General features: G+C 34.7%; 1 protein-coding gene across 6 annotated transcripts in view; it reads left to right on the top strand.

Annotated features, from left to right (window-relative positions):
- The window catches only part of LOC138325370 (disabled homolog 1-like), a 33,758-nt gene that overhangs the window by 8,239 nt on the left and 3,555 nt on the right, over window positions 1-21,964 (top strand). For 2 of the 6 annotated variants that reach the window (XM_069270977.1, XM_069270978.1), the window contains exons 2-11: window positions 2,821-2,878; window positions 5,161-5,382; window positions 6,179-6,393; window positions 7,232-7,366; window positions 7,522-7,657; window positions 8,471-8,532; window positions 9,851-9,901; window positions 12,588-12,674; window positions 12,912-13,460; window positions 14,284-15,558. In XM_069270977.1, coding sequence (XP_069127078.1) covers window positions 5,220-5,382; window positions 6,179-6,393; window positions 7,232-7,366; window positions 7,522-7,657; window positions 8,471-8,532; window positions 9,851-9,901; window positions 12,588-12,674; window positions 12,912-13,460; window positions 14,284-15,558 — 2,673 coding nt within the window. In that variant the 5' untranslated portion in view covers window positions 2,821-2,878; window positions 5,161-5,219. Of the gene's footprint in view, window positions 1-2,820; window positions 2,879-5,160; window positions 5,383-6,178; window positions 6,394-7,231; window positions 7,367-7,521; window positions 7,658-8,470; window positions 8,533-9,850; window positions 9,902-12,587; window positions 12,675-12,911; window positions 13,461-14,283; window positions 15,559-21,819; window positions 21,867-21,964 lie in introns of all 6 variants that reach the window. The other 4 variants (XM_069270979.1, XM_069270982.1, XM_069270981.1 and 1 more) reach the window with 4 other exon arrangements.

Genomic DNA, 21,964 nt, shown 5'->3' with positions numbered 1-21,964 from the left:
AGCTCACCTGGCCCGAAGGGCCGGTGAGCTTATGTCATGGCGCGGCGTCCGTCGTCCGTCCGTCCGTCCGTCCGTCCGTCGTCCGTCCGTCCGTCCGTCAACATTTCCTTTAAATCGCTACTAGTCATAGAGTTCTGCATGGATTGTAACCAAATTTGGCCACAAACATCCTTTGGGGAAGGGGAACAGAACTTGTATAAATTTTGGCTCTGACCCCCCAGGGGCAGGAGGGGTGGGGCCCAATAGGGAAAATAGAGGTAAATCCTTTAAATCGCTACTAGTCATAGAGTTCTGCATGGATTGTAACCAAAATTACCCACAAACATTCTTTGGGGAAGGGGAACAGAACTTGTATAAATTTTGGCTCTGATCCCCCAGGGGCAGGAGGGGCGGGGCCCAATAGGGGATATAGAGGTAAATCCTTTAAATCGCTACTAGTCATAGAGTTCTGAATGAAATGTAACCAAATTTGGCCACAAACATGCTTGGGGGAAGGGGAACAGAACTTGTATAAATTTTGGCTCTGGTCCCTCGGAGGCAGGAGGGGCGGGGCCCAATAGGGGAAATAGAGGTAAATCCTTTAAATCGCTACTAATCATAGAGTTCTGAATGGATTGTAACCAAATTTGGCCACAAACATCCTTGGGGGAAGGGGAACAGAACTTGTATAAATTTTGGCTTTGACCCCCCAGGGGCAGGAGGGGCGGGGCCCAATAGGGGAAATAGAGGTAAATCCTTTAAATCGCTACTTGTCCAAGAGTTCTGCATGGATTGTAACCAAAATTAGCCACAAACATCCTTGGGGGAAGGGGAACAGAACTTGTATACATTTTGGCTCTTATCCCCCAGGGGCAGGAGGGGCGGGGCCCAATAGTGGATATAGAGGTAAATCCTTTAAATCGCTACTAGTCATAGTGTATTGAATGGAATGTAACCTAATTTGGCCACAAACATCCTTGGTGGAAAGGAAACAGAACTTGTATAAATTTTGGCTCTGGTCCCCCACGGGCAGGAGGGGCGGGGCCCAATAGGGGAAATAGAGGTAAATCCTTTAAATCGCTACTGGTCATAGAGTTCTGAATGGAATGTAACCAAATTTGGCCACAAACATCCTTGGGGGAAGGGGAACAGAACTTGTATAAATTTTGGCTCTGACCCCCTGGGGGCAGGAGGGGTGGGGCCTAATAGGGGATTTAGAGGTTAATATTAAAATTCCTTCAGAAAGGAAACAATGAACCTGTATTCAGAACATTACTTGGCATTACAAACCAGGTGAGCGATACAGGCCCTCTGGGCCTCTTGTTTGTAGTTTTGGTCTTTATTCATGAGTGGACAATTGAAATCAAGGCCTCATACAGGGGAAGTGCGCTTATAGGGACATGGGCACTTATTGGGTCGAATACGGTAAATGAAATTGAAGCTTAAAAAAAGAGGAGGGGCGCATATAAGGATGGGTGTGCTTATTGGATCGAATACGATAATATAGCTCTTATAAGGAAGTTGATATGCTGTTGTGGTTATAGTGAGAAGTTGGTGCAGGTCTAGGTCACCCTGTTATAGGTATATATGTCAACTTCCTTTTCATTAGGAACTCACGCCTTAGCTCTGAATATCATGTGTATCAAAAGTGGATGAGGATTGAATGTTAAATACACAGGATAATTGTATACTTATATGGCAAGGGTGCTTATACTATGAAAATTGAAGAATGTAGTCATTCAGTAACTTAAGATGTAGTATAATGTGTATACATGTTCTTTATAGATATGAGGAATTTAAAACTCATTCAGAGGCTACTATTAATGCTGCTATAAAGGTGTTTTGTAAAGGTATGATGAGAAACTCATTCAGTTCATTTATTATTTAAAACCATATGGGTTTCAGGTACACTGTTTATTATAAGTCCAGACAGAACAATACACATGACACATGTCACATGTAAATTAAATCTACCAAACATTATAAAAATGTAAGTGCCACATAGAAAATGATTACAACTCAAGTTGATCCAGGTTGAACATAAAACATTTACAATAGATTTAGAAATAATATTGCAAAAATCGCCGGCCAAAGCTGCTTAAAGGATAATGTTAATACAGTATGGTACAGTTGTCTCTCACTTCAATTAAAAATGAAAATAATAAATTTAAAATCTAACATGATGGGATGACATTGTTCTTGTGGTTAATGTAGCCTAGTAAATATACAAGTTTCATAACTGATTAAAGGTAAATCACCCTTCATTGATTGACCTTAAGTCTGTTATATAATATTATCTCTGATCATCGTCTTGGCTTCATCCTCTGCTGGTGATGAGAGGTGCTGCTTACATTGTTTTGATTCAGGGACAGCACATTATACCAGTATTATTATTGTTATCCTTTATTGGTACCACAACGTTACTAGATAAACATGGGTTAATTATAATTAGTAAAAGAGATAAAAGAACTTGATGTGATGGACTTCATATTATAGCTAAAACAACCACAGTTTAGGTCTATTTGGAAGCTAGGCCTACGGTACTTAAATAGGCCTAGCTAGGATATTTTCTTGTGCGAAATGAAACAGATTGTTTTCAGTAGTATCATTGGAGTCCAACATGGATAGAAACTGAAATATATATGTATTATTGAGTAACTCCATCTTTAGAGCACTTAGAATTAGGAAGTAAAAGTATATTACATGTACCATATTTTTTGTATCAGATTCCAATAGTAGAACTGTACAATTTAAATTTTACTAGCATATGGTATCTAGTACAATTAATGAAGTATGGAAGTATTACTATAAATGTTACAACTTGTCTTGTGTTTATTTCAGATAACGTAGGGTGTCAGAGATTGTATGATAAAAGTCCAGGGGATCGATTTATCATCAGGTAAGTCACAGCTATAGTGTTTCTAATGCACAATACAGCTTTGTTCGAGAGAATGTGGAGAAACATTTTCAGAAAAGTTCAGAAAGATTCATTGCATGCATGAGAGGTTATACATCTTCTACATACTCTCTTTATTGAACTTAATTATCTCCTCTTTTCTGTGTTGTCAAGACTTATCAATATCATAATGTTTATTATATAGTAAAGACTGTATTAATGACAACCTCTGTAAACAGACCACCTATTTAATAAGACACTTTTCTATAGTTTCCAAATGACAAATTCCAACACAATTCAACTTATGTACAAAGACCACCTGCTTAATAAGACCAATTTTCTAGGGTCCCAAATGACAAATTCCAACACAATTCAACCTATGTACAAAGACCACCTGCTTAATAAGACCAATTTTCTAGGGTCCCAAATGATAAATTCCAACACAATTCAACCTGTGTTCCTCTGTCATTTGGGAAGTCCTGATGAAGGTTTGACTGCATGACCCTGGCTGTTAATAGGACGTTAAAACTAATATCCAAACCCTTAGTGTCTCTATTGTATCCATCTGATTTGCAAAAAATGTTCAATCTTGTCTTGGACCTCATCATATGTAGGACCAGTCAGGTATATATTGGTATGAACCTGCAGGTATATACTTATTTACCTGGGGATGCATGTATACATATGTGTATGTAATTGGGTCAATGTCTATTATATGGTAGGGCTCCATGGTACAGCTGACAGGTCGGAAATGTTATTCTCAAGTACTTAAGCTTAAGAAGACAGTTAGAATGTCTGTGGCGTATGTCACATTAATGTCACCAGGGGTTGTTGTTACCTCAAAACCAAGTTTGGTTGGTTACACCTATGCTGTTTGGGATTTTAGCTTTTATATTATATCACTATTTCAATGAAAAGTTAAAAAGGAGATTTTGTTAAAAATAATATTGAGATGAGAAAATATATACAAGGTCAATTTATAATCATAAATTATCGAGCCATTTCTACTTCTTATAATTTGTGTGATATCACACAAATATAATAAAGAAAACTTGGTTGGTGATAGAGCTAGGTGATATTTTCAGTTTTAAACTTGTCAAGAACTTTGTGAATCAAAGTTAAGTATTTTCCATCTGATGTACACAAATTTATATGTTGTTAAGTGGTCTGTAAAAATAATATTAAGATCAAACTTCTTGAGAATGTTTATTTGGTGTGAATTCGAAAGTATTACTGAGCTGTTGTTGTTTCTGTAATGTGTAGATGATTTGTTACCACTGATGGTAGTGCTGAGCTGATAATTATAGATAAAGTACTGGGTACAAATAAAGTCAGTTATCTCAACCTAGCTATATTTAACGGCTTTATCCAACATCTGTGTCTAGTCCTGCCATAACAAATGTAGCATAGGAAGATCAGTATATGCATTAGGTATGTAAATATAATGGCTAGCACTAATCCAGTTCCCAGGCCCTAAGCATTTTGCTTTGTATTCCATTGCTTGCAGCAATTGCAACACATCAAGTCTTAGGGATGCTTAAAGCATCAAGATCACAATTGTTGAACTCTGAACTTTGACTTGAAGGGCTCAATATAAGCTACTTAAGAAACACCTTATATAGATATTTTAGATAATTCTAATTTAGATATTAGTTAAAGTGATATGTACTGTACATATCTAAGCAAAAATTTTGACATGTTAAGTTTTCTTTGGTAATCTATTAAAAATAATAAGTTTTGATGAATTAAGATATGGAAATCATTCAAATGGACAGACAAACATGTATGATTTAGTTATAATGCAGAGATTATGCACTATAAAAGTTGTTTTTTTCATGCCTTATGTATGGGTTAAAATGGAAACCTATCTGCAGAAGTCACTATATAAAAATGTTCAATGATTTTTGGCAATACTGCTAAAATTCATTTTGAGCTCTTATTTGTATATGTAAAATAAAAATTGTGCATTGTAAGTATTGTAATTCTCAAAATGCTGGTAACACTGGTGAATAACATATTACAAGCTCACCTTGATTCAGGATTTTGAAAATTACGGCACATATAACTTTAAATGAAATGAATGGTACCAGAAACATATATACATAGAGATTGGGAACGCCTGTCATCAGGAAAATCTAGAGGCATCTCCAATTTATAAGGAAGATTAATTTGAGCAAACTTCATATTCAATTCTTTGTTGAATGCCTCTGGGATATCTGGTTGGATTAAAAAATCTAGAATTTTGAGAATTTGTATTGATTAAGTCTAATGTTTTAACATTTCAGTGTAATTAGTTGAACTTGCACGTCTACACAGCTGTAATAGTGAACAGGACAGATTAGAAATGTCGGGTACAACGGAGCCCGTCCCTGAGGCCCAGCCCGCTTCAGAGGTGGGCAGTGAGCCATCATCTCCCTCTAGCACTGCCACCAGTACTACATCCTCCACACCATCTACTGCCACAAAACAGCCACAACAGCCTGTCAGGAGACAGGTGAAAAAGAAAGGTATGTCTTTCCTTTAGGAGACAGGTGGAAAAGAATAGTATGTATGTCTTACCTTAGGAGACAGATGAAAAAGAAAGGTATGTATGTTTTACGGTCAGGAAACAGGTGAAAAAGAAAGGTTAGGAGACAGGTGAAAAAGAAAGGTATGGATGGCTTACATTCAGGAGACTGGTATTCATCTGTTTTTAGGGACACATCAGTGGTCTTTGAAGTTCTAGCTTCCTCAGGAGACAGCTACAAAATTTATATAATTAATAATATTAATTGTAGCTAGCTTGAAGAATCTGGTGAAATTATAAGACTTGAATACAGTTCCTAGGCTATTATTTCATCATAACAATTATTGAAGATAAAATACCATACAGGAGATAATCTGAATTAACTAGGAACCCATTATAAGTTCTTCTGACCTATATAAAGTCAATGTTTACTGTCTACTGTGCACCGTCAGTAAACTTTCCACATTTCAAGTTTCTTCTTATATTCCACCGGTGGGATTGAGCTGAAACTTGCCTGATATGATCCTGATATGGTCCCAACCAACTGTTGTTACTTTTCTGGTTGATCCAAAATATAAGATGGCCACCACAGCCCCTATCTTGAAAACACATTTTGAGAGTTTCTTCTCAGGTTCTACTTGTGCGATTTTGCCGACACTTGCCTGAAATTATCCTGACATGCTCTCAACAAAGCAAAAGTTGTAGAAAGTAGCTAACAAAATAACCCTAAAATCAACTTTTTCTTTTATCACTACATTGATCTATACCATTTAAGGTATCTATTTTGTGTTGTATAGACAAGAATGATCCAACCCGATTCCAAGGTGATGGTGTGAACTTTAATGCCAAGCTGATTGGTGTGGATGACGTACCTGATGCTCGAGGAGACAGAATGTGTCAGGAAACAATATACAGACTCAAACTCTCAGTAAAGGCATCAGGGCAGCACAAACAGAGGATCATTGTCAATGTATCGGAGGAGGGCATCAAACTTATAGACCTCAAGACAGACGTATGTATACATATACCTATGATCAGTACATATTCCGTCTTTGCGTATTTCAGAGTTAGCTCTCTTTTGGATAGGTATCCATTGTGATATCATTAGTTTGTGTGAGCAATTTACGTTGTTTTTACAGAAAAATATGATGTTACGCTCGGAAACACATGATGTCATAATCAACTCCTACCCCAAAGTTAGATAACTCTGTAATATACAGAGTTTGTATGTGTACTGTTTTCCCAATTATCTAGTATATATATGTGCTAACAGCCTTTTAGATCTGTTGTGTGACTCTTGGGCTAATTGGATTCAAAATGGCTGCTAAGTGGTCATCTTGGATTTTAAAAATGACAAAAATGGATGTTTTGTACCTAACTGATACATGTATATTCTGTATCACATGCTTGTGGTAAGGATGTAATATTCTGAATACATGATATGGTAGTTGTTCAGTGCAATTTCATAAAGACACTTAGCTTAAATATTATAATAATAACTTGGTTAAAAAAATGTAGGTAATCTTGTCTGTTATCAATGAGAATTGTTATGAAAGAAATTAGAGTGTAATGTAAACTTCTTATTGAGCTTTTACAATTTCATTTTAGCACAAATTAATTCAAATTAAAACACATTAGCTGAATAAAACCATTAACACCATAAAAAAATGATATAGATGAATATCAAAAATACAGTGTTAATGAAGTGGAGTATGTAGTCACATGGATAGTTACTGCTAAAGTATGTATGTTTATAGACTATAAACAATGATATAACCGGAAAAAATACTTGGTCCCCAGTGGTTCCTTATTATAACTATGTTTTACAGTTGATTGTATACTTGTTGTAGGTGGTGAACTACACACATGCTGTCCACAAGATTTCCTTTATATCACGGGATGTTACGGATAGTCGTGCCTTCGGTTACATCTTTGGAGTAGGAGATGGAACACACAAATTCTTTGGGATCAAGACAGAAAAAGCTGTATGTTATTAATCTTAGCAAAAACATCCAAGTCAAATTGATTAACATCCATGAATAATTGGATTAAGAAATCTACTGATTGTCTGTACACTAATGCTTGTAGACAGTATAGCTATCATTTTAAATCATTAGTACAAGTGAGATTTTGTGTTTAGGCTGAAGCCCTGGTACTGACTCTGAGAGACTTGTTCCAAGTCGTCTATGAAAAGAAAAAGAAGGAAATGGAGGAAGCGAAACAGAAGGCTGAAGATGAAGTCCAGGTAGACACTAAACCAGTGGAAGATCCTAATGGTAAATTGTCTATTACTACAATCTATATACAATGGCCTGAGAGTGGAATAACACATTGTATTGTGATTGAAATGTATTATGTGTTCTTTGATCATACATCAAAGCAACTGAAATTTTTATCTAAAAAAAATATCTACTAAATACGGGAGAAAAGAATCAAACAAGGATCTCTCAAGTGGACAGGAATATCTCAACCCTCATGAAAGATTTTGGCTCTCAATTCTTGGCAAGCCTCGGGTTGACAAGCCAAAATGTTTCACTTGGGTTGAGATAATCTGTCCACTTGACAGACCCATGGAAGATTTTATTCATCTTTTTATCAGTTGCTATGTATGTAATATATAATGATGTTCTCAGCACTTGAAACAAAATAAAGGTTTGGACAATAAATGCTTGTCCTGTGTATCATGATCAGTAAACCTGGTTTAAACTCTCACTTAAACAAAACTGCAACTTATATAATAGTGCATGTGTTAACCATTGAAAATAAACTTACTGCAAGGCTTAGAGAGTTCTGAAATATAAACTTACAAAATTCTGAAATTAAGTTTACGATAAAAAGTTTTGAACGCTGTAAGTAAAACAGACACATTGTAACTTAAGTTTTAACTAAAGTAAGTTGAAATTTTTATTGTTTCTTAAGAAGATTAGTAAAACAGCTAGGCCATAGTTTACAAACTAGGTTTAAACCCTATAAACCTAAACCAGTGTATTTACAACATATTTTCCCGTTGTATTTTGCTTTAACCATTGTAATATAGAAGTAAGTGCCCTTTGGGTTCTTGTTAATTAATATATTTATTTGTTGGACAGTTATCAAGCTCGGAGGAGAACTAACAACAGAATCATCTACAGATGATGAACCAGTATATCAGGTAATGTCTGTGTTAATAGAGGTCTATCACACAACTGTGTAATAGTGTATGAATTCTATCACACAACTCTGTAATAGTGTTTGAAAACTATCACACAACTGTGTTATAATGTATGAAAAATATAACACACCTGTGTAATAGTGTATGAAAACTATCACACAACTGTGTAATAATGTATGAAAACTATCACACAACTGTGTAATAGTGTTTGAAAACTATCACACAACTGTATTATAATGTATGAAAACTATAACACACCTGTGTAATAGTGTATGAAAACTATTACACAACTGTGTAATGATGTATGAAAACTATCACAAAACTGTGTAATAGAGAGATAAATGTAGTAAAGTGTATACCATCCATAAGACTTTCGACTGACTTAAAACAATAACATATGTAAGACACTTATCAATGGTAGTTAACTTCCACATCTGAGCTGAACTCCCATCTTATGATATTATTTAACTTCAGGTTTTTAGACCCAAATTCATTTTTGTTTTTGGCTCACCTGGTTTAAATTTAAAAGGACCCAGGTGAGCTTATGCCATATTGCTGCATCTGTCGTCTGTCTGTTAAAAAAAAATCTTCATAACTGCTGGTTCGAATTTAAAGAAATTTGACCGCTAGCATCTTTATTGGGTACAGCAACTCAAAATTACAAATTGTCAGACTGACCCCCGGGGGCCTAAGGTGCATGCCAAAAGGGATGAATTTGGCTATTTCCAAATAAATGACTTCTGCTCTGAAACTAAGCATTAGATAACACTTGGTAGCATTGGTAGCATTTCTGTGAGATGGGGGTATTCAAAATTGTACAAATGTTAGGTCTGGCCTTCCTGGTCACATGGGAGGCAGGGTAAAATGGATCAATTTGACTATTTTTGTTTAAACAACTTCTCATATATTAAGCATTGATCAACACACACTGATGTAAAGATTAAAATTGTACAAATTGTTTATTCAAACCCCCTGATGGATGGTGTAAAAAAGGGGTCAGTTTGGCTAATATTATTTATGTGATTGAAATTTTCTCTGAAACTAAGTAACATCTTCACTGTTATTTGACTGGTAGCATCCTTATACTATGTGATGGGACAGATTATATAATAACATTTCTTATTACATCAGGAAATAAAATAGTCTGAATGTGAATTTGTGAAAATAATTGTGATAATTACTAAATTAATCAGGTGAGAGGTACAGGCCCCCTTGGCCTCTTGTTATATCAATGTGAAGTAGATATAAGTAGTTACCCACTTATCATATAACTGTAAGGTAGATAAGTAATTATCCACTAATGTTGTGCATGCGATAGGTGCCAACCAATGGAGCACCAATAGAGGATAGTCCAGAACACATTTATGCCGTAAGTTCTCCACGCTCATTGTATTTTTGGTGTGTGTATTTCTTACGCTTAAATATTATCACCAACTAACGCTTTCTTTTTGTTGTGAATTCTTATATTTATATATATTTTACTACTGCAATCTCATTCTTTTGTGTGTTGGAGCATTTTAAATCCTACCAAATGACCAAGGTGAGCGTATATGCCATGCTGTGGTCCAATCCCTCGTCTGTAAACAATTCTCAAAAACTATTTCTTCTTGAAAACCACCTGTCAGAATTGTCAGATTACCGGTAATATTTATTGTATGAAATAGAATTTTTGTCATATTTATGGAATCAATTAGATGAGTAATACAGGCCCTTTGAGTGACACAATATATATTTTTTGTCATAGAAGTGTTTGAAGTTGATCTGAATTTAAACCTATTATCTTCCTCCCCTCCCATATCATTAGGACCCTGCATTGTAACGTGAGTGCCCTTTAGTAATCAGGGTGTTCATCTGTCTGTCCATCTGTCTGTTTTCTTTCTTTTGTATTATTACGCCTTATTGGTCATCTTAGATTTAAACAATGACAAAAAATGAAAGTTGTGTACCTAACTGATACATATTCTATTTTGTTGGAGACATGCTTATGATATATGGCCTGAGTCAGTCATTTAGTGGGGCCCTTCCTGACTTGTCTATGTCCGAAACAAATAATCTACTGGTGTCTATTTGTTTACTAAGCTAACTTCAGCAAGCAGTATATTTGAAGTCGATTATGATGCTATTGCTGACTTCTTTATTTAATGCTTTGTTTATGTTTAGTATCTGAAGGCATCATCGTCATGGTACGTGGGCTATTCAAATCGCTTTTCGTCCGTGGTATCGTCTGTCTGTACACAATTATTGTACTAAAGAAATATTTCTCCAAGTTGAAGTTTGTTACCAATATTTTTAAGTTTTTAATTTCACATCCATTACTATCAGTTTTAATATTGCTATGAATTAAAAAATGATGGATATTGAGCTATCTTAAAATTTGACATCAAAGCTTTAAATTTGTATATGTATATGAAGATTTAATTAGAAAAGAAGAGAAAGACTCCATCTTTCAATTGACTACTGTAATAATAAATGGTGGGCGTCAAGATCTCTGTGGGTTTATTTATCTCTCTGCAAGTTCTGTTTCATTGCTTCCAGTTATATTAATGTTGCAGGTTTTAATTAAGGATTAACTTGAATAGATTTTTTATGTTATGGAGACATAACACAAAAATCTGAGTGTACTCTAAATAAACCGCGAAGCGGTTTATGATGAGAGTACACTCAGATTTTTGTGTTATATCTCCATAACATAAAAAATCTATTCAAATTAATCCTTATAATTCAATTTACTAAAGATAATCTCTTCAACATTTAAAATTCATTTTGGGACTCTTTTGTCTATGAAATTTTTACGCCGTCATCTCAGCCAATCAGAAGCGACGTTACAAACGGCGACGCCATTTTTTCCTTTATGGGCTGATAAAGTAAATTGTTAAGCCAATGAAAATGCTCGTAACAAGCAAAATTGAATTAAAATGAGATGATGAATCATCAAATGCTACTTAGCTATGCTTAATGTCCGGTTATGTTTTTATTTGCAAAAAAAAAAGTTCTATACATACTAAACAATGAAACATTAATATTCCTACTTATATTATCTTCACATAGTTTTGTTCAAATATTTACAGCTTCATCACTTTTGCATTTCTGAAATATATGAAAATAGAACATGTAAATTGGAATGTCTAAAAATATCCTTTGTGTTATTGTATGGTATTTACAGTAGATGGATATTTATGAAAAAATTATAAACAAAGATTTACACTTAGAAGTTAATACATAAAACCACACAATCAGCAGTGTTTTTTTTACATATGGCCTAAAGTCATCGTGCTTCATCCGTCGTCATCCACAATGCACATGCGCTGTCCGCCTTGTCAATAACTTAAAAGACTCGATATTGGTCTGTAGCATGATGAGAAGCTAGGCTACCAAGTTAGGTAGTTCAAATAAATGACCTTGTTAAGGCCTTTAAACAACTTTATGTCAATAAATGAGAGGCCTAATAGTATGCTGGAATGATGGAATGAAGGGCTTCCCTACTTTCAAGGTCACAGAAAGGTCATATATGTGAAGATCATCAATACAGTAAAACATGTTTATAATGAACACATGGATTCATAGTTATAACATAGAAATTTTAATTTTCACTCAATGTTCCTATAAGTACGTGCCTGTAATATGTGTATGTTGTGTACAGCGAACTGTGCTTATAACAAAGTGATTTTGTTGGTCCACAGAGGTTCATTTTGACTTTTACTGTATGTGAAAGACCCGATTATTTGGGATTGTAGTATGCTTGGTAAAAAACTTTTAAGGTTATTACTTGAATGACCTTGACCTACTTTCAATATCAAAGTGGTCAAATATATCAGAAATTAACAAATTCTTACTGTACACATTGTTTTAATTCATTGTTAGCCAAAGAAAAGGTGAGCAATTTCAGCTTATTTGATCCTTTTGCATTGCATAAAAGATTTACCCACTACTATATACTTTGTGTATGTTGTATTGTGCTAATAGTCATATGAACATTGTGGCCTATGGACCTTAATGAAGTTCAGAAATATGTAGTGGTGAACATGTATCATAAACAAGATATTGTGGTGTTACAGGTACCATCAAACAATGGTGAAGTTAAGGGTGAGAAGGCAGGAAACAACCTAGTGGACCTGGAGAACGAATTGGAGACAATTGAACAGGTCAGTGATTGCAGGGTGTGTTGCTACATGTAGGTAGTCAGACAACATGACCGTTCTAGTATTTCAAATTACCTCTGAGCATTTGAGTTACTTTTACTTGAATATATGTAGTAAAAATTTTAATGAGCACCAAAAAAATCCTCCAAATTAAATACATGTATGGTCAAAGAAGAGTTTGAGTCGTGAGATTTGACTGTGTACGGTATATGCTTATATTTCATAACATTTGTTGTACAGGGTATTGAGCAAATGAATAGGTTTGAGACTGACTTTGATGCCCTGGCAGCAGGTACCTCTTCAGCAGCCTCACCAGCAGCCAGTACAGGAAGTGACCCATGGGGAACCAGCTCCACTCCTCAAGCTGATCAAAAGTCTGCTGATAATTCTTTGTTTGAGAGTGATTTTGGATCGACCACAAATGGATCAACCCAGGGTGGTCAGTCCGATCTCCAGGATATTGACCTGTTTGGAACCCAGCCTGTCATTAAAGGCAAAGACGACATTATGAACCTCTTTGGACCTCAAAACCCACAGATGCCTGGTGGTTTTCCTCCACAGAATCCACAAATGGCAGGAGGGTTTCCTTCTCCAAATCCACCTATGACTGGAGGTTTTGGGCCCTCTGTCTCCCCAGTTCCACCATCAGTGTCACCAGTCCCCCCAGCATTTGGGGCTCCTGCAGGCTTCCCAGCGGCAGCATTCCCCGTAGCACCAATGGGTCCTGTTGCACCTCAACCTGGATTGCCAAACCCTTTTGGTGCTCCTGCCACCTTTGGAGCACCTCAGGTATGTAGAATCATTTAAAAAAAGTTACACTTCTGCCATAAAATGGGTATAGAATTATTCATGTTCGTCTCAACTTGTTACTTTGTTATATTATGTCATGTTTCATCTCATTTCATATGGAGGCAATAACATTTATGTTTCGCAGACATTTCTAGTTTGAAAAGTATTTCTCTTTAATTGGTAAACATGTTTTTGACCAACATTATAGACGTAGGTCCAATACCTAACACAAAGATTTGAAATCAATAACTCAATCAGACACTCTCATAAATGTTAAAGATGCTCCACCACTCACAAATGGTATTTTTTCTCTATCAAAAACAGGAGCTGACGATTTAGTATTTTTCTTCAGTTACAAAAGTTATTTGATTTACACCATTACCACCAATGAAAAGTTTGATCTTCTACTTTTACTTCAAGACAAAAATATTGAAAATAATTAATTGCATCCCGAAAAAATTCTGTCGCACTATTTCCTATATGAAATGAAGTACTAATTACGCCTGCACCAAATGCAAAATAAATCCTTTTATATTATTTTTTGTTTTAATTAGACATACATATACACGATTAAACACCAAATATTGTTCAAATGATGGTTTTCCTTTATACTCTGTTGACGGTGGAGCAACTTTAAATAAATACCAAACCATTAAATGAAGTTAATTAATTCGGAAATAATTAATATTATTTCAAAACCATTTTGAGTTCCTGAAATAAAGAAAATGCAATTTTTCGTCTTTTAACATTTAAACTATTATTCCAGATTGCTCTTCACATTGTCTTGTCCATTACTTCAAGATTATATAATGTGATATTGTAGTTCCAAGCTGCTCCCCCTGTGCCCCAGAGACCGTCTGCTGCCCCTGCTCCTGCCGCCAACCCATTTGGAGCGGATCCATTTGCTCCAGCAGCACCTGCAGGAGGCTTTGCTAACTTTCCAAACGGAAACAGTGGAGGTGGGGCATTGCTTGATGAGCCTTTGCTGGCCCCGGTCAAGGTGACTGTGGAGGAAGCCCCTTCAGTGGAAACCAAGTCTGGTACAGGCGATGCCTTCAGTGGCCTCTGCGAAATAGGAACCAAGGACAAATCTGCTCTTAGTCCAAAAGGACTGTTCGCTGAGCTGAGTTCACAGCCAAAGAAATCTATCAACCAGATAAGAACTGAACAGGTACCAAAACAGGCAAGTGACAGTGACCCCTTTGGGTCTGTAGACAATGCAACCCTTCCTGCAGTGGTAAACTTTTCCTCCCAATTTCAAACAAACACTTCTGATCCCTTTGATACATCACATATTCAGCCTGCTATTTCCAGTCAACAAACATCAGAATGTTCCTTCCATAATGTGCCATGTATTTCCAAATCAAAATTAGGTCATTTGACTTTTTCTGAAAATGATGACTTTGATCTTCCTTCACCAGAAGGACCACCACCTCCATTACCTACAATGGCAGCACCAAGTGATATGCCTCAAATGATTCCCCCTGCTCCCCCACCCCGTCCTAGTGGCAGCCCAGCTGCACCACCCTCCTCTACCAACTGTAAGCATTCACTGCCAGACTCCCCACCCCGACTGCCTCCTCGTAATTCCTTGTCAAACCTACAACATACTCCTGTGCCACGTCCTCGCCCAAGGCCAAAGGTCAACAGTGCAGGCAAATCCCCACCGCTGCCACCACGAAATAAAATCATTGCCAAAACAGAATCAAATGGACAACAATCTCAAATAGACCAAAACAATTTGGATAAAGAATCTCATGGGAATGGAACAGTGAGTTCAGACAATGTGGTAGAACGTGCTTCTGTGGTAGACAAATTTGTGATTGAGGATCCCTTCCTTAATTCGGACCCTTTCGCAGAAACGGATGTATTTTCCTCATCATCGTTTGATGGATTTCCAAGTTCTCTAAGTGTAGAAGATTTTAATTCTAATGACCCATTCATGTCTAGTCAACCAAGTATAAATAACAATAGTGACAAAAGAATGCATTCAAAAGATGATCCTTTTGCTGTGTTCGATAATTGCTTGAATGACTCATTCAATTCAAAGAGTGGAAATTCTAGGAAAAATTCCAAGAAAAAGCAGAATAGTACCGGAGTGAGTATGCCATTAAATGAGACTAGCTGTTGTTGGTTGTCTTGGCTGTTACTAACTGCATCCTAACATGATGAAGAGCATGGCCTTTTAACAGTTTAGCGTGGGTGTGTATTGTGTCAAACCTACATAGACATATAGTGTACTAACTGCTTCACTCCTTTAGCTTAGCCTAGTACATCATGTTTATCCACCTGGGCCCCATTGGTTTTTTTTATATAAAACAAAACACGTTACATAATCACATTGTACATCAGATTCTGATGATGATGGACTTGTGTTTTTTATTTATTTTTCATTATCAAACTGGGATCCATTGAAAATTTAATCTCTTTGGATTCGCTAAAAATTGATGTTTACAGTTAGTATTGGTGATACTGTCAACCAAATTTCTTGTTCTCTTGTGTTTGAAAGAATTTGGTTGGAGATTTATTTTCACGACTTCCTAACTACAAAACACTAAAAAAAATCAATTGCAGGCTCAATTAAATTCCAGGTACAGGGATCAATCTAGGTTTTTAGGGAAAATACCCTTTTTTCAGAATAGGGGAAAAGTTTGGCAAAATATAGGTGAATTTGAATCTTCTTATTTTGGTCCAAAGTTATATCCATTTTGACGAAAAAGTACTGTAATACAACTAATTTTATTTTTAGATTTAGTAAAGCAAGATTTTAAGCTCAATAATGAAAAAATTGAGTTTATCATAAAATATGCAGTAGCTGTATGATAAATATGAAGAAATTTTCAAACAAAGGTCTAAAATAAATTAATGAGAAACAATTCAGAGGGGAAATTGTGTTACAAAAACAGTAATTTTTAGCTTAAAATGGGGAATTTTTAAATCTTCAGGGGGATTTTAGGCCAGAGGGGAATTCATTCCATGAGGGGAAATTTACCCATAAACGGTAATAAATCAGAGCTTGATTGATCTCTAGATGTTCACAGTAATAGCATATGATATTGTATATTGATCAAGAAACACAAGTTCTGTCATGTCCGAATCTGATTACTTGCTTTTCACTCACTGATTTACATTGGCTTTTTTTTGTTTGCTTGCTGTATTTTATTAGGTTTTGTAGGTCAGATGCAATAATGATGAATCTGTGGGTAAGTCCAATAAGATTAACACCCTGACTAAAATATCAATAATTACAGTAATGTATTGTCTCTGCATACATGTAACTGATTACTTAAAGAATAATAACTGCATTTCTCTAGCTAATTTTGTTATATTAAATTAGAACACTTACTGTTTTTGTTATATTAAATTAAAACACTTACTCCTTTAATTTGGTCAACTATGACAATTCTCATGTAACTTCACCTTGCCCATCATTATGCATTGTGTGTCTGTAAACAATTTACATGTTCAACTTCTCTTAATATTTTCCAGATTCTGATTAAATCATAAGATTAACCAGATCATATATAGATTGTCACCAAACTTCACATATGAATCGAGAATTAAAAATATCTTGGACAAAGTCATGTTTGCTATTTCATGAAAAATAATTGTCAACATGCACTCGGTTGACTTCATTGCATCAAAGATTTCTAAAAACATTTTTTCCTCAGCAGATAATGTTTTGCTTCAGCAATAATCGATATACATGTATACATTTTGTATATATATATGTTTGTGTTTAATTTATGATTTTGCTTTTAAACCCAGGTGACTGTTAAGGCCTCTTGTTAAAGTAAACAAATAGCAAACTGATTTGAGTTAGACATTTTTAACACATTATTCATCTTCACAATTTTTAAACTTATTACTATTTTTCTTAAAACACATCTTATTGATCAATTCTCAGGTATGTCTTGTGAATGCCAAGCGAGTAATATCAATGCATGTTTTTACTATCTGAATCTCATTAGTTTTGAAAAGTCACAATATTAATATAGATGTCATAACAGATATATTTTTTATGGCGTCCTATGAACTATAAAAATTTTGGCTTCAATGTCCTGACCTAGAAATTTTATTGGGAAATGCCCTTATTAGGGAAGATGCCTTTATAAATCAATACGGCATACAATACATGTATGGATTAGTATCTGTCGCTTTGCTGCTATACTGAATATTTTAGAGTGTTCCTAAAATTTCACCTGTATGACACATTCAATTGCTTTGCTTTGGTGGGCTTAAGTTGAATTAGTAAAATTAACCTGTACAATGTATGTAATTTTCTCTCATACCTACACGTGTAATACTGGCTGGTCCAGGGCAATACACTCATATCGCCTGAAGCTGTATTGCATGGCTACCCATGCAATAAAACCTTGTAACATCACAGCGTCAACAAAAATCATATTTTCTAAGCACAATTTTAACAATTTCTTTTTGAAATTTAGCTTGATTTACTTTAAATATTCAAACAACAGGATCTGCGTTGAAAATATCAAGCAATTTTTTATGTATGGAGATTTGACTGGCAATCACGTTTTTTTTCTCGATTTTATTTCAAAATGGTGGAAATCAATAACAGAAATATTGCAAGAAAACGTCGATGTATGAGAGAAAAATACTCTTTCATAGTCTTATAGTATTACATAGATGTACATGTAGTTTGGTTTACGTTATTGTGAATGAAACATTAACTTACTTAAATTTGGTTGCCAAAATTATGCAACATAAACTTTGGTACATTATCTGGTTATTGGTCTTTTGTTTTTAATTTACAAAATTTTTTGCTGATTAACTTGAAAGTTTTATAGATTGATTACATTAAGTCGAATAGCCATGATTTTATATTTCAGTTTGATGAAACAAATCCTTTTTATGACTTCTTTGATAATCTACAGTATGGTGAAGTAAGGTTTAGGTTGTTTGTAATATGCTAGCTGGTAGGCATCCTCAATACTCTATGGGTTCCAATCACTTATGATCTCTACACCCCTGAAGCTTGCTCATAGTAAAACTGGAGGCAACAGAACAGAACAGTTAATTTAGTCGTTTGATGTACATATACATCAAAAGAGCCATATAACCGAACACTGTGGTTGACTGTGGCTTTGAAGTAGGGTGTCGCTCTCTCTGTAATCTTCAAAGGAAATTTTGCAGGCCTGTGATTGGTTCAGATGTTTTTTTGAGCTGCCTTCAGTTTTACTATTAAATAGTCCAGGGATGTAGAGATTGTAAGTGATCATAACCACTGGAGTATTGAGGATGGCTGGTACGTTGTATATACAGTGAACCCCGGATAATCCACACACCGACAGTCTGGAAAACTCTGGATGGAAATGTCAGGGAACAGATTTCCACATCATTACTTATACTCACTAGTCCTAAATTCCGAATCCGAATCTTGAACTCCATTTTGGGGACGATGGAAATGTTGATTTCATAAATAGAATTCCTGCAATAGTCAGACCAATTTTATCTCGCCACATACAGAAAAGAATCCCCCCTTCATCCTAGCTTTAGTGACGGACGAGGAGGATTCTTAGAGAATCAGCCTGAAGTCAGCTTCTGCTATATGTACTGTTTTACACTACAGCTTGACACTACATTGTCATAGTGACTGGGGGCAGATCATGGCCTTGGGTGTTTACATATAATTAACGGTCATTGGTTTTCAATGCGAGATCCAATTTCAGTATGTTAATTGAGATACACAATACATTTTCACACAAGCCAACTTGATGCATGAAGGCACATTGTATTATCATTTTGTAATTCACATTATAAGAATTAGAAATTTCTAAATTAAACAAGTGGGGAAAAAATCCTTTTTGTATTTATGAAGTTTTATTCTTGTAAATAACATGGTAAAATAAAAATAAAAAAAAAAAAAAAAAAGAAAAATATAAAGCATGCAAAATAAATGGTGAGTTGAAGTTTTTCATTTAAGCATTGGTGTCACTATTTTTTAATTTCATCAGGGTATGAAAGAAAGTTTGTTTGCAAACAAAATTGATTTGGATTAGCCAGTCTGGAAAATTTTTAATCGGAACAGTTTAAACTTGGAATGAGGATGTTATTGGGGGTTCATCGTATATATATAATACCCAATAGGCTCGTGCTATGCTATTTTTAGTAGTTTTGTAAAAGCATTAATTACTTGTCAGTCTCATTTGGTGCCTCAGTTCCTATTCTTCCTCTTTGCATGTGCTCGTAGGTTTGTTTTTATGTGATAATTCCAATTACCTTTGGCCAATCAAGCTTAAATTGATATTATAATTAATGCAAATTTGAGTGCTTTTTTTTTTTTGGGGGGGGGGGGGGGTTCACCTAATTTTTAAAAAAAAAATTGAAAGTAAAAGCCTGTGTTACTTTCATCAAAAGATATTTCTGTTTTCCAATTTGGCTTTGCTAAGTTGTATTTGGGATTCATGTATTGGTGTTCATGGTCCAAAATTCAATGAAACAAGCAAAAATTCATATTGTATGGCTATAGGAGACTTTTTGTTACATACTGTAAATTAACATCTGTGTGATTTTAACTTGGAGCTGTAGCTATGGTTAATTCCAAATGAATTTAACTAAATGTTTGGTTTTTAATTTGTATTTTTGCTGTGTGCCAGTCGGGTTAATCATTTCTTTCCTAACATGATTCTATCCTATTCTAATTAGTATACACTAATAGTATACATTTTTCTTTTCCTTTGGTTTTTGATATCCAAGAATATATTGTTTGTATATAGCCCGCCACTCGTGTATCATTTGCTAGATATAAAACTTATTCCAGTCATTATTTAGTGTACTCCATACTAACTATATGCGAGGATCGGCAATAAGCCATTATACAATACAGTCAGATTCAATTATTATTGGTAAGAGATTTCAGAAAAGATGGCGATGTAAACTTTCTGTGACATCACACCATCTTTTCTGAAATCTCCTATAAAGAAGCATTGGGTAATTACTCATAATCAGAGAATATCTTAGAATCGTATCTAAAAAGTTTTACCAGTACTTTGTATAAACATTTTCTACTTTTAATTAATTAAATTCATAATGAATGTCTTTCAACCTTACCTGGTATTTGATTGAAATCCTGATGGCGATGAAAGTTAACATCTGAAGCTTTTGAAGTACTTATATATCTATCAGTATTTGATTGAATCCTAATGGCGATGAAAGTTAACATCTGAAACTTTTAAAGTACTTATATATCTATCAGTATAATCCTAATGGCGATGAAAGTTAACATCTGAAATTTTTAAAGTACTTATATATCTATCAGTATAATCCTAATGGCGATGAAAGTTAACATCTGAAACTTTTAAAGTACTTAATATCTATCAGTATAATCTTAATGGCGATGAAAGTTAACATCTGAAACTTTTAAAGTACTTATATATCTAACAATATAATCCTAATGGCGATGAAAGTTAACATCTGAAACTTTTAAAGTACTTATATATCTATCAGTATAATCCTAATGGCGATGAAAGTTAACATCTGAAACTTTTAAAGTACTTATATATCTATCAGTATAATCCTAATGGCGATGAAAGTTAACATCTGAAACTTTTAAAGTACTTATATATCTATCAGTATAATCCTAATGTCGATGAAAGTTAACATCTGAAACTTTTAAAGTACTTATATATCTATCAGTATAATCCTAATGTCGATGAAAGTTAACATCTGAAACTTTTAAAGTACTTATATATCTATCAGTATAATCCTAATGGCGATGAAAGTTAACATCTGAAACTTTTGAAGTACTTATATATCTAACAATATAATCCTAATGGCGATGAAAGTCAACATCTAAAGCTTTTAAAGTACTTATATATCTATCAGTATAATCCTAATGGCGATGAAAGTTAACATCTGAAACTTTTAAAGTACTTATATATCTATCAATATACTGTAGTATCATGCATGTATGTATTCTAACTCCCATAACTTAGGTGTGACTATACTCGGAGCTAACTTGATCTTGTTGTATGCCTAACGTTTTCTTTTGAATCTGATTGATTTAGATAGTAAAATATGTTCACAGTTTGATTTTGATAGTAAAACATATTCACATTCAACTGCCTATTTTTGAAACAAAAAATAACATAATATGACCCACATTATGGGAATTAACATATAATTTCTCTCTAAACATTGTTAAGGAAGTGATGGTATGTTAAGTATAAGAGTAAGCTAAATCTTTTGAGACTCTACAAAAATATCAAACCTGTTTCATTGTAACATATTTAACAAAATAAAAGTTATATCTGTTAAGGTAATCACCTGTAAGATGATGAATATTGTACTAATTGTGTGAATGCTATATCTTAGAGCCAAATATCTCCTATTTCAGAATTAAGACATGCTTATGCAGTACGTGGCTTTCAATGTAATGCTGAGGTGAGGCTTATTCTGCTTGATTCTGTTGTCTTTGTTCTTGTTCACATTTAGCCCACTATCTTCAGATTGTTCGCTATTCAGATCGCCTTCCGTCCGTT

The sequence above is a fragment of the Argopecten irradians genome, chromosome 6 (genome assembly GCF_041381155.1).
Source record: "Argopecten irradians isolate NY chromosome 6, Ai_NY, whole genome shotgun sequence".
Lineage (NCBI taxonomy): Eukaryota > Metazoa > Mollusca > Bivalvia > Pectinida > Pectinidae > Argopecten > Argopecten irradians.
Note: the sequence above shows the minus strand (reverse complement) of the source record. Positions and strands in the feature narration are given on the sequence as shown.